Source organism: Sciurus carolinensis, chromosome 12, assembly GCF_902686445.1.
Source record: "Sciurus carolinensis chromosome 12, mSciCar1.2, whole genome shotgun sequence".
Classification (NCBI taxonomy): domain Eukaryota; kingdom Metazoa; phylum Chordata; class Mammalia; order Rodentia; family Sciuridae; genus Sciurus; species Sciurus carolinensis.
Genome location: NC_062224.1, coordinates 20,239,466 through 20,257,293, shown reverse-complemented (window position 1 = coordinate 20,257,293; position 17,828 = coordinate 20,239,466). Strand labels below are relative to the sequence as shown.

The 17,828-nt window shown below is 35.9% G+C and overlaps 1 protein-coding gene across 1 annotated transcript in view; it reads left to right on the top strand.

The window, feature by feature from the left end:
* Nucleotides 1–17,828, top strand: part of Myo3a (myosin IIIA) — a 240,776-nt gene that overhangs the window by 22,272 nt on the left and 200,676 nt on the right. The window contains exons 3-4 of the mRNA XM_047521156.1: nucleotides 4,130–4,314; nucleotides 7,372–7,506. Of these exons, the coding sequence (XP_047377112.1) occupies nucleotides 4,147–4,314; nucleotides 7,372–7,506 (303 nt within the window). The 5' untranslated portion in view covers nucleotides 4,130–4,146. The remainder of the gene's footprint in view (nucleotides 1–4,129; nucleotides 4,315–7,371; nucleotides 7,507–17,828) is intronic.

The window sequence follows — 17,828 nt, the reverse complement described above, 5'->3', positions numbered from 1 at the left end:
ATATAAGATGGAAGAGAGATATTATGAAGAACCTGAGGTCAAGAAACAAAGAATGATTCCAGTTAACGTTTTAAGACATCAGGAGCAATACAATCAAGTGAATTGAGGGCTTCAGTGTTGAATAAGAGGGGCACATCGATTCAATATGAAAAGTAATACCTGTAAGATCAAAATTGACGTTAGAGCTATTTATATAATGCATGCAGAAGTGGGGAGTGTTATTGAGTCTTCCTGGTTTGAATTTCATCAGTATTTTGGACCTTTAGAAGATGCCCACCATTCCTCAGCTCTTCCTCTAAGTTACCCTAGGTGGAGAGATATCAATTACATCAGCTCACCTTTGATACATTTCTAGGAGGCCTCTTTGATCTTTGGTATGTCCAGGTACCTACCAGCTTTTTTTTTAATATCAGAGGAAATGGTCCCTAGTTGTCTGTGACTTAGCAGCCAGGTTATTTCCTGTTAGTGGATGCAGTCTTGTGTGCCCTCCTATAGAAATGCTTTGTATTTCTAGCACTGTCAAATCCAATATGGGCTCCCCTGGGTTTATTTCAGAGCATGGGGGTGTTATGGTCTAAGGTAGAGGTATTATAATCTCTTGGATGTGGTTCTAGGTGGTCCTGTGAGGGGGTGCAGAGCTGATAACCCCTTTGGAGTATACAGTTTGTAGATAAATGGGCTTGTGTCTGCAAACACTGGCTGGTGTCTGGTGTCTGTGGGGTGTTACTCTGTAAGCCCCTTTGTGGGATTTACTGCCATTGTGTATGCAGAGTTCTTCATTGACTGCTTGGGGTTGTCCTCAGAGAATGGCTTCCATGGGTCCATGTATGTGAATGAGAATTGACACTCTGGGACTCACAACTTTGTACCTTCCTACAGGAAACTGGGGCACAGCAGCTACTTCCCTGGCTGCTGTGGTTTTCTTACTAGCTGATTCTTCAGCCTAGACGCCCAAGTCTGCATGCTTGGTAATGCTGCATCTTCTGGCTGCTTATATTAGGAGTGGGGGTGTAGTGTGCAGGGTTTAGGGCTATCACTGACTGCTGTGGGATGCTGAGTACCTTTTCCTTTCCCAGGGACTTCTTTATATAGCAGCACAGAGCTTGGTGGCTGTCTGTAACTGTAGGACCTGTGAATGCAGGCTCTCTATGGGTGGCCTGTGGCATAGAAGCCTCCACTCATGCAGATGTAGATCACCTGGGTACCATTTCATGAATGGAGTAGAGTGTCAGTTAGCCCACCCTTTTCTGAGTTCCTATGACTGATGACTGGTAGTTGTGAACTGCTGGGTGCCAGATCTCCTCTGCTGGGGCTTCTTTGGAGCATTGCACTTGGTGGCTCTCTGCAGCTGTGGGGTCTGTAGGTGCAGGTTCTCTGTAGGCAGTCTGTGGCACACAAACCTCCTCCCTGTCTGCTGGGTTTTACTGGTCCCAGTGATATGCGTAGGGTATCAGTTGGCCCATCTTCATCTTTGATGCTGGGGAGGTTGTTGGGGAGCACTGGGTTGGGGTTAGCACTTCCAGGAGTGATTAGATATTGGGAAAGATCCTCCCCATTTCCCTGTCCACGGTGAGGGGAGAGGGTTTCGGTGACTTTCAGCTAGCTGTGATTCCTCAACAGGTTCCTTCTAGACAGATTATTAAGATAACACATTTCACAGGTATTTGTTACTATCTAAAGGTGGGGAGAAGCTGTATTGATTAAGTACAGTTAGGGATGCTGGCTAACAGTGACCTCTACAAAATGGCTGCCCTGCTGGGCATGGCTTCCAGCCCATGATTTGAGCTACACTACACGATCTCCTTCGCTGTCTTTGCTGCTTCTGTCCTGTTTTAATCTGGTCTGCTTTTCTCCCAACTGCTGTTAAGGAAGTAAGCTTATGGACTTTCCCCCTCCCTCTTTCTTTCTTTGTTATCTTTCTCCCTGAGCCTACCCTGGTCAGCATTCAGAGTCAAGGAGTTCTGTCTTATTCTCCACTTTGGTAATCAAATTCCAAATCCCTCCAAGTCTCAAACAGCCCAGTATTTAGAGTGTTACCTGTCACCTCCATCTCTGGGCTGCTCTTCTTTTTCTGCTGTTTTTGGTCTGGGCTGTGGAGGAGTAGAGAGTTGTGGCCTAGATTTGCTCTGCAATCATCTTCTCTCCCCATGCCATACTTTTTCCCCCCCTGGGAGATTGTGGTAGAGAAAGAAAGAGAGTGTTGAGGGCATTTCCAATAATATAAGCCATAGGCTCTCTTCTGGGAGAGGAGAAAATGAGGGAGTGAAGACTTAAGAGGATCAACAAGGCTGAAGGAAGGGGGATTCAGTGGAGTGGTGACGTGGATGAAGTCATCACACAAGTGAATATCATGGCTTAATATTATATTGATACATGTCTACCAACAGATGTTCCAATCTACATGCAAATTAATACAGACTACTGTGATCAAATTTATAACCTTGAAAGAGGATGTATGCTTTTGTATAGGTGATTGAGAAAATGTAAGGGTTACCAAAAATGCTAAGAGCACTTTCCTTTTTCTTTAATTTCCCCTTTTCCTGTAGTTTTATAGAAGTAGTTGAGTGTAATATAGGAAGAATGGGGAAGGCTAAGAACTTTACTTAGTCAAGAAACTTGGGATCTGGGGGCTGGGGAAATAGCTCAGTTGGTAGAGTGCTTGCCTTGTAAGCACAAGGCCCTGGGTTTGATCCCCAGCACCCACCCCCCCCAAAAAAAAAGAAAGCTGGGATCTGATCTTAGGTTATCTGTAAAATCTCTTTTATGTAATCACTTAACCTCATTGATCATATTTCTTTAATTCATTGACTAATTAATTATTTCAACACTGTACCAGGTGCTAGACATACAGTGATAGTATCAGATATCATTTATACCAATAATATCTGTTATCATAAATGGCACATTTGTATTTTTGTACATTAAAGTGTACTATATTTATATTCATGATGTACAAATACAGTAAGGATATCAGATGTTGATATTATTGACAATGATGTTAATAAGTGACCTCACTGACCATGTTATTTTACTTAATTAGTTAATTAATTAATAATCATTTTAGCACTCTGCCAGGTGCTAGGCATATGGTAATGATGTCAGCAGTACAGAGTGCTATTGGAATGCAAAGGTAGGGCATGAAGCTCAAGTGGATGGAAAGAGGTTGCGTTTGAAGGAAATGATATCTAAACTGAGACGTTTAAGTTAAGTAGGTATTAGAATTTAGCAAAGAAGCCACAGGCAGAGGTGGGAGGGGTTTGTGTATATTAAGACCCTCAGGCAAGAATGAAATGACCTGATGGATCCAGAATAGCTGGATCATAATGTGTGAGAGATAAGGAATCAAGAGATGAGGCTGAAAAATTAAGCAGTGACCATATTTTAAAGGACCTGATAGGTTATATTAATAAACTTTCATCCTAAAAGCAATGAGAGAACCCATTATTAGGTATTACATAGAAAAGTGACATAAAATGTTATCACTTATAATGTATAGGATTTTCCCAATGAATTAGAAAAGGGGAATGAAGGGAATGGGGGGAGGGGAATAGGAAGATAGTAGAATTAATCAAACATAACTTTCCTATTGTTATATTCGAATACATGACTTGGGTAACTCCGCATCATGTACAACCACAAGAATGGGATTCTAAATAGAGTAAGTTATACTCTATGTATGTATAATTTGCCAAAATACATTCTACTGTCATGTATAACTGAAAAGAACAAATTCAAAAAAAACATTAAAAAATTAAAAAGAATTTGCGTAAATGAGGAAATTGAATTTTATCATCTGTAAAGTTATTTCTGAAGTTCTTTGATTCATTATAATATCTGAATATAAATAAGTAAACCAAAATGATATAAATGTGTCTCTTTAATCTGAAAAGTTTTAATAGCAGTTAATATGAGCCCATATTAAATATAGAAATAAAGCTCTGCTTGCAAAGCATTATTAAGCTCATATTAATCTGTTTTCAAAGAAGAAATTAAATTTTTCTTTGTGAAGAACATTTGGTTACTCTTGTATATTTTCTATCACATCAGTAGATTATTAGATAATTTCCCAAGAGCTTATGTGCCATTTAATATATCCAAATACAAATGAAACTGTACTTTTTCTCTCCAGTGGTTTAAACCTTTGAGATGTTTCCATTAATTGGAAAAACAATCATCTTTGATAACTTTCCTGATCCTTCTGATACATGGGAAATCACTGAAACTATTGGCAAAGGAACTTATGGGAAAGTTTTTAAAGTATTGAATAAGAAAAATGGCCAAAAAGCAGCAGTCAAAATTCTGGATCCAATTCATGTAAGTAAATTTGGGTTTTTCCCCCTAATCAACTTTAGTCTTATCTGTTTTAAACATTTGAAAAGTCTACAAGTAGCTATTCATCACAATGTCATCCTAAAACAGGTTACAATTTGAAAAAGTATGTGAAAGCTTACTTGTTTGATTTTCCTGATTTATGTGCTTCACCTATATAAGGCACAATAAGTACTTGATAAAGAACAATTGCATAAGCAAGTAAATGCCACTCTCAACAGCTCAGCAGTTAGTTTAATATTGTTTTTGGATTTCAAAATCTTATAAAAAGTTGTGTCTAAAAGTAACCCCAAAACATCTTTTAACCAGAGCTTCTTTTCTTCCTGCATTCAATTAGGCTTCAGACAGAATTTCTTCCAAGCCAAACTGAAGAGAATTTAAAAAGAAATTAAATATCTTTCAGAGAAGGGAAATAAATTTTCAGATTTGCTTAAATATTTCAAGAGTAGAAATGGTGTTGGTCTATAATCAGGGTGAGGTTTCTGATTCTGAGGAATTGAATTTCCTGTTTAGCCCTGCCAGTCTGTGCTGTAAAATCCATCAACGAAATCCCCTTGTTGTTTTGGGGGCATAACAGCTGTGATAAGGGAAAAGTACCAAGTCTTTTCCCTGTTGTGAATAGTGTGAGGAGATTGTAGAGGTTCTGTTTTCTGGAAATGAGAGCTGGAGGTTTTGGAGTATCTTTAGGCTGCCCAGAGTTACCTAGTTGTCCCATGGCACAGGTGAGCCACAAGGAGCTCAGTAATCACATGCTTCCCAAACTTTTCTTGAGAACAGTTTCTCCAGTTAGGAGACTTGCACACATTGTGGGAGCAAGGCCTGATAGAAATGAGAAAAAAGTGTGTGAGAAGAATGGAGTCCTGGGTCCTTGTCACAGCTCGTCCACTAACAAACCTATAACACTGCAAAAGGTCTCTGGTCCTTTGTTTGTTCTAGGGTTTTGTTTTCGTTATTTTTATTGTTGTTGTTGTTTTGATAGTTTTTTTTCCTGCTAAATCCATTATAACTTGACGCTTCCATATTATTTTAATCTGAGGAAAGGAAAAAGAAGGTTTATTATTTTAAAGTAATAAATTGACACCAGAAGAAAAATGTGGGAAGCACTATGCTCAGGCTTAAATGAACTATCTTCATATTTCTCTGTTGGTCATTTTTGCCATTAAAGAATAAAGAGAGGCACAAGTTCTGTTTCATCAAAGTGACTTTACCTCTTTATTTTCTCTGGCCTGTGCTGTTAGGGATTGGATTCTGGCAGCAAGATGTCTGGCCCCATAATTAATTTGTTTCTCTCTTTCCTTTTTGATTAGGAAGAATCAGTGGTTTATAATACATGCAAACTTTGTGATCATAATTTATTCCTGTATACTTACATACCTTTTAAATCATCTTTTTACAATTTTAATGAAATGTTAACTAACAACATTATTATACATTAAATGTTAACTACATTGTTCTTTTGTTGCTTTTCTAAAATTTTTTTAGTTGTAGATGGACACAATATCCTTTATTTTATTTATTTATTTTTATGTGGTGGAACCCAGTGCTTTACACGTGCTAGGCAAGTGCTCTACCACTGAGCCACAACCTTCTTTTGCTTCTTTTATTCTTGTCACAGTACCTATATGTTTTCCTAAGAATTATTTACTCTTCATCCATCATGTCACAAGTCAAATAAAAAGATTTGTAGCTGAAAGGTCATCATCTTAAATACATTTAAATGCATTCATATATTGTATAAAAGTTGGATTTCTTTAAAATAAGGGAGTATTACTACTAGATATATTTAATTAGTAATTTTCTCTGCAAGAAAACAATTGAATGAGCAGAACTGGAAGTTAGTGGGCTTAGAGTCCAGATCTGGACTTTACAATAACTGGCTGACTGACATCTCTGAACTTGACTTTCTTCCTTAATTACACCTCAGCGTAAATTTCTTTCTACTTCTACGATTCCCTGATTCTGTAGTAAAACAACATAGATGTTAAATGTCACTGGAAGAGCAATATTAGTGAGGTTTATTCCTATTTATTACTCTGAGGGTTGCTTCTTGAATATGTGATTGGTTGTGTTGCATTAAGATAACAAACTGAACCTGGTGGGTTGGTGCAAACCTATAATCCCAGTGTCTTGGGAGGCTGAGTGAGGCAGGAGGATCAAGAGTACAAAGCCAACCTCAGCAACTTAGTGAGACTTTGCCTCTAAATAAATACAAAAAAGTGTTGGGGATGTGGCTCAGTGGTTAAGCATCCCTAGGTTTAATCCCCATGCCAAAAAAAAAAAAAAAAAAAAAAAAACAAACTGTTCTACTTCTGGCAAATGAACCTTTAGTTAACTCACAATTATGTTCCATCTTTTATAATTTAACTCTATTTCACTATTTTGGAAACATAAGAATTTATTGCTTGTATGATTGGTCTTAAATACCTCATTTTTGGAGGGGACTGGGATTGTAGCTCAGTGGTAGAGTGCTTGCCTAGAATGTGTTAGGCACTGGGTTCAATCCTCAGCACCACATGAAAATAAATAGATAAAATAAAGGTATTGTGTCCATCTACAACTAAAATATTTTTTAAAAAAGCTCATGTTTTTTAAAATTTTTTAAATTTGTTTTAATGAGTTATACATGTAATTATCTTCTAAATATCCTAAATATCCCACATTGCAAAGTAACAAAATAAGCCCACTTTCTGTTCCTAAAAGTTTTTATTTCAAAGTAATGGTTTTGTCATGGTAACCTAGTTACTGATTAAATGAAACCACAACCACCTGGACTAGTCCTTCTACTGCATTTAAAAGTAGGCTTTTATTTAATCCTTTTAAAATTAATTAAATTAATATAATTTGAGATGCATTTGATTAGCATGAAAGTCACAATCTTTCCTCTTAATGTAAGAGAAATTTCAACATACACTACTAAGCACAGTATAAACTATTATGATTTTGCATTAACAAAATTAAATTCTGTATCTGGTAGTTTAATGTGTTTCTTTGACATTATTCATGTTTTTCTCACAGTTCTCTTCTTATCCTTTTTGAAACTAGGATATTGATGAAGAGATTGAAGCAGAATATAACATTTTAAAATCACTTTCTGACCATCCTAATGTGGTCAAATTCTATGGGATTTATTTTAAGAAGGATAAAATAAATGGAGATAAGCTATGGCTGGTTCTTGAGGTAAGTGTTTCAGCATCACTAATGTGGGTGAGAATTCGAGGTGTGGTCTTGGAGTGACTTCATGTACACATAACACTGACACCATCAAATGCTTCAAATACTTCTTGTGTTCCTGACTGCTCATGTCCCTAGTTGAATGCTGTTCCCAGGTCTGGACTTATCATCTTAAGTTACACATCAGGAAATTAAATGTCTACAGAGATTACTAAAGATTAAAAGGAAATAAGTCCATGATAAAAAGGTGAAGAAATCAATCTTATTTTCCTGCAGAAAAACAAGCGAAAAGAGATTTTATTACAATATACATTGATTCATCTACATTTTGTTCAGATAACATATGAACGAGTCTCTGTGTCAAATGGTAGGGCCTAAGAGAAAGTTAGTGTTAAGTGAGGCTTCATTTGTCAAAAATAACTGAAATTTTCTTTTTCTGTCTTTATTGAATGCTAATGGCTTATACTACAGTATTTGCATTTATGGGAAAGTAAACTTACTGTCAATGGGGTTGACATTGAATAAGACTTCCAAAATGTAATATAATATTTTCAATAGCCTCATCACCATCTGAATCTATGTATTATATTATTTTACAAATTTTAAAAATCTTAAATACCATTGGTGCCCTTTAAAATTTGACTATTTATGATTTCAAAATTATTTTATATTTCTATAGTTTAAGGTAGCATATTTTAAGTGAAATCACATGTGAAACAAAGCTAAACTTACTCATTTAAATTTATTTATTCAGGTAATAGAACATAAATTATGAACTTAAACCACTTTGCCTTACATTAGTGGAGAATTTTAAAGATTTTATTTCTTGTTTGTGTTTGTGTATTTGAGATGTAATGCACATTTAAGATGTAAATCCTTAATGTAGTCTTGAATAAAATTTTGTGTATCCTTTCAAAGCATTTTTAATAATGCATTTTTAATTTTTTTCCATGTAGACTAATGAACAGATTAGCATTTAAATAGAGATTCAGGTACTCGGGCTAATATAGGCCTAATTGGGCAAGGAAATAGGTATGAATCTTTGCCCAGAGCTTAAAAATATTGAATGAGATCAGTCGTTGTCTTTTAGTCAATCAAATTCCTGTTTAGTTACATCGGCATTTCTCAGTATTAGCATTTGGAATTAGGTGAGAGTTGGGACTCCTAATCATAGTTGAATATTGTTTTGAGAGAGCAGAAACGATTGATTAAAAAGGTTTTAGAACATTTTGTACAAGAAAAGTGGCATCCTGATACAGTGAATCAGTGGAGACTTAACATAAAGTCTTGGAACTTTGTCCTTACATTTTATTATCAGATGGAAATATCCTTACATGGCTCAAGAAAAAATGATAGATGTAGTTTAATAAGATGATATTTCAGAAATCTGATCTAGCTGAACTTAGGAAATGGGTGGGAGGGCATGAAGAAAGCAAGAAGTTGGCAAACTGTAAATAAGACCATTAATCTGCATATGTAAATTAGAGTAATTACATATACACATAAGTGGCTAGATGTACAATTACCTGATTTATAAACATGAATGGTGCAGGTGCTGTGTTAGAGGCACTTTCAGAAAACTGGCTTGTGGCATCAATGGTTTGTGCTACAAAATGACTGCTAATTATACCTCTTATCATAATAAAGCCCAAATAAATTATTTTGCATGAGTATATCCAAAAAGTGGTCAAAGAGGGGTTGGTGTTAGCCAGAGGGTCATGCTAACAACACTAGACTTCAAATGTGAATCTGCGTATGGAAACCAGTAGAGGGGGTATATCAGAGCAGTGAGTGACATCCCTTGTTATAAACCTGGCATGTGCAGAAGGCTGTACTAGCCTACGCAAACTCCTGCACAGTGACTTTTCACCAAGAAAAATCATTTCACTTATATTTCAAACCAGAAATGAAATCCTAGGAATAATGTTGTCCCAGACTTTTCTGGACAGTCTATTTTTAGTTGTGATTTCCAAAATGATTTTTTAAAACTTTTGGATACAATTTTTCTCTTTCCTTTTTCCTTCATTTTGTTATCCTATAAATATTCAAGCATGACTAGCATACAAAATTCGGTTTAGGAATTATCCCCTTCTTAATTCTCTGTATGTTCATTTTTAGACTAAATATTATCCAGGTTTAGTAAAGGAGTGTAAATTGCTGGCCCTCCATCCACACATTTGAATGAAACTACCTAGTAAGAGAAGGGGTAGAAAGGTTTTTTTAAAGATTTTTTTAGATGATGATAGACCTTTATTTTATTCATGTATTTATTTGTGGCACAGAGAGTCAAACCCAATGCCTCGCACAAGCTTTAGGCAAGTGTTCTACCACTGAGCCACAACCCCAGCCCAGAAAGATTTTTTTTTGCTGTGTTTTCTCATTTGCTTTTTTACAGAGCATCTGTGGGGATTTTTATTGTTGCATAATATTTGAGATTTTTCTAATGATGGAAGCATAGAGTAAGAGCTCATTTTAGAGAGCTTTTTAGCTTATTTAGAGCTCATTTTGAGATCTCTTACATTCCTTTCTGCCTGTTGCCACCCTATTGACTGGCCTGTTTAGTAAAATGTATGTACCACTTCTGACTGGTACTTCCTTTACTTCCCAGTATCTACTCCTGGGGATCCAGATCAAGAAAGGGGTTGGGAAGGTGAAGATTAGAGTAGGTGTCTGAACCAGGAGACCAAAAAGCACCCAAATTGAGTTAAGTTACTCTGATATTAATCCTTTGCTACTGATGAACACAAAGGGAAGAAGAGGTTTAACTGTCATTATTCCCTTCCTGGTTAACTGAACAACCACATTTTAACTACATAAGGAAATCCAGACTTCTCTCTCAGGAGCTATTTGGCTAGGTTGTCTTCCACCAGAATTCAGAGTTGGGACATCTTTCTGTTAAAAGACCCTTTCCCTCATAATCCAATCTTAGCTCTAATTGCTCCTTTCACGGTGGTGATACAGAATGCATTCTATTATTCCTCTGAATTGGTCCTGATTTGTTCATTCTTAATAGTGACATTACTTTCTCTCATTGCTTCTCAATTATAGCAATTTTTCTCTTTGAAATTATATCCCTTTCAGAAGATCAAAGACTGGCAATTATAGGTGGTATCTGAAAGCACAAAAGTTCAGTAAATAATCAGAAAACCTCTCAACCACACATTTTAGGATACCGAAGTGGTTTTCACAGACATAAATACTACTTTCATAGGTCACGTGTTATTGATTATTCTGTTTTTTATGCTTACATCCATAATGTAATAGAAGGATTGTCCTGAGGAAAGGAAACATAAGATGACAGAAAGATGAATTAGAACGAGTGAGTGGTTTCTGTTTGTTCAGCTGTTAACTCTTGAATGTTATGTACACAGAAGGGACAGAAAGCCATCACCATTTGCGAATGTGTGCAGGGTCAGGGGAAGCAGGCAGGAGTGGGAAGCTAGGCTTTTGCTTCCTCTGATTGCACACCATTGTTCCTTCCTGCCTTTGGCAGTTCACAATTGCAGTCCGGGAGCAGACTGACAGTGGGATTCTTTTCATGTTTTTAGGGCTGGAACGGCCATTCCCTGTTCTCATATAAAAGGCTATTATTTGCTGTGCTTGCAACAGAATAGACAGCCAATTAACTAGAGTCATTTCATTTTAGGTTTCGTCTAAAGCAAAATATGAGGAAAAGGTCTAAATGTGCTTCTTTATACTCTTTATCCTAGAATATAATACATATTTACATATATGTACATATATATGTATATGTATGTATAATATAAACTCTTATGTGCCTTTCTACCCTAGCAGTACTCCAGAACTGCAAAAGAATCTACTTCTCTGAATAGAAGTGCAAGTGTATGGTGTTACTTCAAGGGGAAGAGATGTGGGGATGACCAGAGAAGTCTTGCTATTTAATAAAGTAATAGGTTTTTATTGTACTCATTAAAATATTTTTATGATAAGTTATTGTCTCTTACTATAGATTTCTTGTTGTTAGTATTACCTATGTGTGATGGTGATTTAAAAAACATTTTAGGGTGAGGAAACTGTTCTGTATTTTGACTTAGTGGTTACATGATTATATAAACTTACCAAGATATGCCCAATTGAACATCATATTTTATGTCAAAAGTAGCTATAAAATAATGCTTCTAGCTTACACATCAGAAGAGTGATGTGAAATTTTTACACATTGCAAAAGTATACATTAGAAAATGTCTGTAAGGTGAATGGTTCCAGCTTTCACGAATATTTCATCAGAATTTTATCGGACTCTAGAATTGGTTACATTTGTGTATTTTATTGAGCTTAAATCAAATATGCTACACATTGAAGAGGTACCTTTCATATCATACGAAGAGTTGACCTTCTTTATTTTGAATGTGTATGTGTGTGTGTACATAAATAATCTCACAGAATTTAAGTTTAGTCATTTATCTATTCCATAATAGTAATCTCTTACTTTGAACTAGTCATTTTGATACATCATAGGTGCTTAATAAGGGACAAGATAAATTCCATCATCAATCTAGTGGTTGGGAAAGAAATTTAAAAATAAAACAAATTAAGTCATTATATATTTGTATTAGTGCTATGGGAATCTTAAATGGATATGTTAACAGAGAATAAAAGACAAGACTTAATGAATACTGGTCAAAGAAGGCCTATCATTTTAATCTGGCACCAGAAAACAAAAAAGGAGGGCTAGTCTTGGTGCCTTTGTTCTTTGATGTACCCTCCAGACTACTCTGATGGTAAGAATTTGACCTCACCTTGAACCCACTGAATTAAAAACTCCAAGAATGGAGGCTTGAAAATGCCTCCATGTTATTTAAAAAACAAAAAGCATGTACTACAGTGATTCTTATCAAAGGGAAGTATGTAAAACACTGCCAGGTCCTCACATTTCAGTATACCTATAAATATTCAGGTGCATCTGCTTCTGGTGATGATAATGTGGGCATTGACATGCTATTGTCCCTGTAAACCTGGACAAAACTGGACAGAAACAACATTTTCAAACACTAGAAAAGACAGTTTAGGAGTGTGACATATAGAAAAGGAGACAAATGAGGTGAACACAGTAATCGCCTCCTCTTTCTTCTTGGAGGCAATTTCCAGACCGCAGGCCCCAGGAGGATATTCCCAAGGAGATCAGAGAAGTCCTGCTGTACTGAAAAATTGCAAGGGCCTAGTTGGCTGGAATTTTCAGAGAAGAGGGCACTATGCAGAAAAAAGATCTGTAGAAATCTACACATAGGTTATCTGTTTAATCTAAATGAAGATATGAAAGTCTTTGAAACCTAAGGTGGATGTGTATAGAGCTTGATTTCAAGCATTGGGTAAAAAATAATAACCACAGCAAGAGTTACTCGAGGGCTGTAATCCACACAGTCAGTGGAGTTTTTTTTTTTATTCTCAATAATGATTTTATTATTATCAATAATGATTAATAATAATATTATTATCAATAATTATTAATAATAATATTATTATCAATAATTATTTCCCCCTTTGCCCAAAATGCTTATTTTTTTAATTGTAAACAAATGGGATACATGTTGTTTCTCTGTTTGTACATGGTGTAAAGGCATACCATTTGTGTAATCATAAATTTACATAGGGTAATGTTGTTTGATTCATTCTGTTATTTTTCCCTTCCCTCCCACCCCTCCCACCCCTCTTTTCCCTCTATACAGTCCTTCCTTCCTCCATTCTTGCCCTCCTCCCTAACCCTAACTCTAACCCTAACACTAACCCTTCCCACCCCCCATTATGTGTCATCATCCACTTATTAGCGATATCATTCGTCCTTTGGATTTTTGAGATTGGCTTATCTCACTTAGCATGATATTCTCCAATTTCATCCATTTGCCTGCAAATGCCATAATTTTATCATTCTTTATGGCTGAGTAATATTCCATTGTATATATATACCAACAGTTTCTTTATCCATTCATCAATTGAAGGACATCTAGGTTGGTTCCACAATCTGGCTATTGTGAACTGAGCAGCTATGAACATTGATGTGGCTGTATCTCTGTAATATGCTGATTTTAGGTCCTTTGGGTATAGGCCAAGGAGTGGGATAGCTGGGTCAAATGGTGGTTCCATTCCAAGTTTTCTAAGGAGTCTCCACACAGTCAGTGGAGTTTTTGCAGGGTTGAGAGATGTTTGAGTTTGATATGTTTGACCAGCCAAACTGGGGAAACTTCATTGAGTACCTTGAGGCCCTTAGTAGAAACTCTGGACAGTTTGTCTCTTAGAAGAAGGGCTAAACTAATCCTAAAATATGAGTTTTCTGAAAGGTTCAGGTTGATCCACAAATTAACTGCCTGCCAGAACAAAATTCAACAGGCATTAACGGAAGACAGGAAAATTCAGACATTTCATAATATGACATTACCCAAGTCCAGCTCCAATATTAAATTCCCAGACCTGTGAAGAAGCAGGAAGATGTGAACCAACCTCAGATAAAAATTTGGTCAATAAAAAAGGACCCAGAAAAAACAGATATTGGAATGAGCAGGTTAGGACTTTAAAACAGTTATAAATATGCACAAATATGTAAAGGAAGACATTCACATAATGTTGAAAAAAGTGAAAAGTGCTGTCTCAGAATGGTGGAGGTGGGAGGTGAAGGATACAAGATTTAATGGTCAAAGTTTGTCTAAATATGAGGAACACTAAAAACGCTACTGTAGATGTCAGAAGCTCAAACAATCTCACAAAGAGATAAGAAAATCACTCTAAGACGTGTCATAATCAAAATGCTAAAAGTAATAATGAGAAGTATAAGGAACACGAAAAGACATTATTAAGTAATGTAGGGGTCATAGATAAAAGTGACCACTGATTTATAATTCAAAGGTATTAGAATGACATCTTTGAAGTACTGAACATAAAATGCTCTCAACTTGGAATCCTTTATCTAGTGAAAATATTATTCATCAATGAAACCAAAATCAGGACAGAAATTTTTGTTGAGTGAAAAAAATTTTACCACCAGAAACCTGCTCTATAAAAATATCCAAAGAGAGCTGGGGGTGTGGCTCAGTGGTAGAGTGCTTGCCTAGCATCTGTGAGGCACTGGGTTCGATTCTCAGCACCATAAGTAAATAAATAAATGTCCATCAACAACTAAAAAAATATTTTAAGAACATATCAAAGAGCACTTTTTGGGCTAAATGAAAATGATTCCTGACTTAAGGAAGAAATAGAGAATAGCATCATGGGAAGCATAAGGATAAATTCAAAATGTTTTTTATTTTTTTGTCTCTTAAAATATTAGAACTAAGGTATATGATAATTATAGCAAAGGTGCAGGAGATGTAAATTGGAAATATACATTTTCCAGTGTCTTATGTTAGATGTGAAGTGGCACAATTATTAGTTTAGATTGTGGCAAGTTCAAGGTGCAGATTATAAGCCCTAAGACAATGGATAAAAAATAAAGTGAGGTATAGTGAATAAGCTAGTAGAGGACAAAATTGAGCACTAAAAATCTTCAGACAGAAAGAAAGTAGGAAGATAGGAACAAAGACTAGATAAGCAAATAGTAAATAGCAAGATGGTAGACTTAAACCCAATCATTTATAATTAGATTTATAACATGGTAGAAATTGCCAGACTCAATGAAAAATAAGTATGAACATGCTTTAAATTTACAGACATGGACAGATAAATTGAAATTAAAAAGATGGGGAAAGATATACCATGGAAACATTAAGAAAACTGGAGTGACTATTTTAATTTAAGACAAAGTAACTTCCAGACAAACAGTAGTCAGAGACAAAGGACACGTCCTAATGACAAACAGGTAGATTCATCAAGAGGATACAACACCCCAAAGTTTGTGCCTATTAAATAACAAAGTTTTAAAATATGTAAGGCAAAAACTGACAGAACAAAAAAAAAAAAAAAAAGAAAGAAAGAGAAATATTGACAATAGTAAATGGTGTGATAGTTAACTTTTTTCTTTCTGTAACCAAATACCTGAAATGAATAACTTATGGAGGAAGGGTTTACTTGGGTTCCTGGTTTCAGTGGTTTCAGTCCATGATCAGCTAACTGGTTCCATCGCTTTGGTCCTGAGATGAGGCAGAACGTTATGGCAGAAGAATGGTGGAGGAGGAAAACTTCTCAGTTCATGGCAGCCAGGAAGCAGAAAGGGGGACCAGAGCTAGGGACAAGAAAAACCCTTTCAGAACAGGGACCTCCCAGGGACCTACTCCTCTAGTCATGCCCCACTTCCTGTAATTTCCACCCCCCCACATACCATTGTCCATTCAGCTATTCTAATGGGTTAAATATGAAGTGTCCCTCAAAGGCTTATGTATGAGAGAACCCGACAATGCTCAGAGGTGAAATGAGTAGATAATGAGAACTGCAACCTCATTGGTGGACTGATGTGCGTTAATTGGGTGTAACTGTTGGCAGGTAGGGTGTAGCTGAAGGAAGTAGCTCATGGGAGGAGTGCTTTTGGTGAGTGGAGCTCTTTCTCTGCTTCCTGGTTGTGACGTCCTGAGCTGTTTTGCTCTGAATATGCTCTTCCTTCATCATCTGCCGCTCACCTCAGGGCCATTGCTGTGGAGTCTGCTAGCCATGCACTGAACCTCTGAAACCAGAAGCCAAAATAAACTTTCCCTCCTCTAAATTGTTTTTGTCAGGTATTTTGGTTACAACAATGCCAAAGCTAACTAAAACAGCTATCAATGCATTATTTCACTAGTGAGGTCAGGGCCCTTATGATCCAATTGTTTCCCAAATGTCTTCTTCCTGACATTTGCTGCACTGGGGACCAAGCCTTCAACAGGTGAGACTTTGGGGAACGTTCCAGATTGAAGGCATAACAAATGGGCAATTTTGAAATTGTTTCCTTAATAATTTAATAACAATTTCCTTTACTCTTTAATAATTTAAAGAGTAAGTAGAAAGATAGTAGAAATACAGAAGGCTTGAATATTCTAGACCCTAAAACAAGTCTGATAAGGTGGGTTTGCTAGCAATGAGTTCTTTGAGATTTGTTTACTAAGGGATGTCTTTATTTCCTTTACCTTTTTGAAAGATAGTTTTGCTGGGTGAAAGAGTCTTAGTGGTTAGTGTCTTGCTCTTGGCACATTGAACATGCCATCCTTCTATCTTTTGGCCTTCATAGTTTCTGATGAGGAGTCAGCTGTTAACCTTATTGTATGTGATAACTTATTTTATTCCTATTACCTTAAAGATTTTCCTTTTGTCTTGAGCTGTCAACAGTCTTACTATAATACAATTAACCATGGATTTCTGCTCTTATCCTACTTGAGTTCATTGAACTTTTTGGATGTATGGATTAATGTTTCATCAAATTTGTGAAATTTCAGCCATTTTGTGTTCTTAATGGCTGCTCATTTACTCTCCTTTCTTCTAGGACTACCATTGCATGTATGCTAGTATGCTTACATTTCTCTGAGACTTTCATTTATTTTCATTCTTTTGTCTTTTCTTCTTATTTTATAATCTTTGTCAATCTGTCTTCAAATTTGCTAATTCTTTCTTATGCCAGTTCAGAATTACTACTAAGTCCCTCTAATGAACTTTTTATTTCCATTTTTGTACTTTTCAACTCCATAATTGACATTTCTGTCAGAGAGGGTTCCAGCTCTGTTGATATTCTCTAAGATATTTCCATCAAACCTTTCTTTACTTCTTTTTTTTATATGAAATAAAAGTTTACAAAAGAATATCCCACTGAATATGATAAAGTAAGAACAAAATACAGTTAATTTCTAGTATGATATCATTAATACTTAAACAGAACACAATCAATAATTTCTAATATAAACAAAAATTGGGGGTGATTTTACTAACTGCCATGACTATAATTTTCTATTTATTAGTTTATTACAAGGTGCAAGGCATTATAAGCAGGGACACATGTCATTCACAGTTGAGCCTCTTTCTTTAGTTTGTAATCAGGTCTTGGCTGATCATTTTAATTTATACACACAGATCCTTGTAACTTATTATAACAGCAATAAGAAAATCACTGTACATTAAAAAATTTAAAGTTATCTCAAAATACGTGTCACAAATAAAGTCTTGTGTTCGTTCTCCAGTGTAAATGGAGAACTACTGCAATATTTCATTTGTATATCCAGGCACAGTTTAACTCAACCGTTTATTCAGGAACTTGAAAGTCAAGTACAACTTTCCTCCTAATGTTCTTAATCTTTCAAATATCTCTTTTGGAAGTAATAATAGCTCAAGATAGAAAACTGAGATGCAATAAAACTCTAATTTTACTTTGTTTCAATTGTCATTAAAAGTTACAACAAAGGGGCTGGGGAGATAGCTCAGTT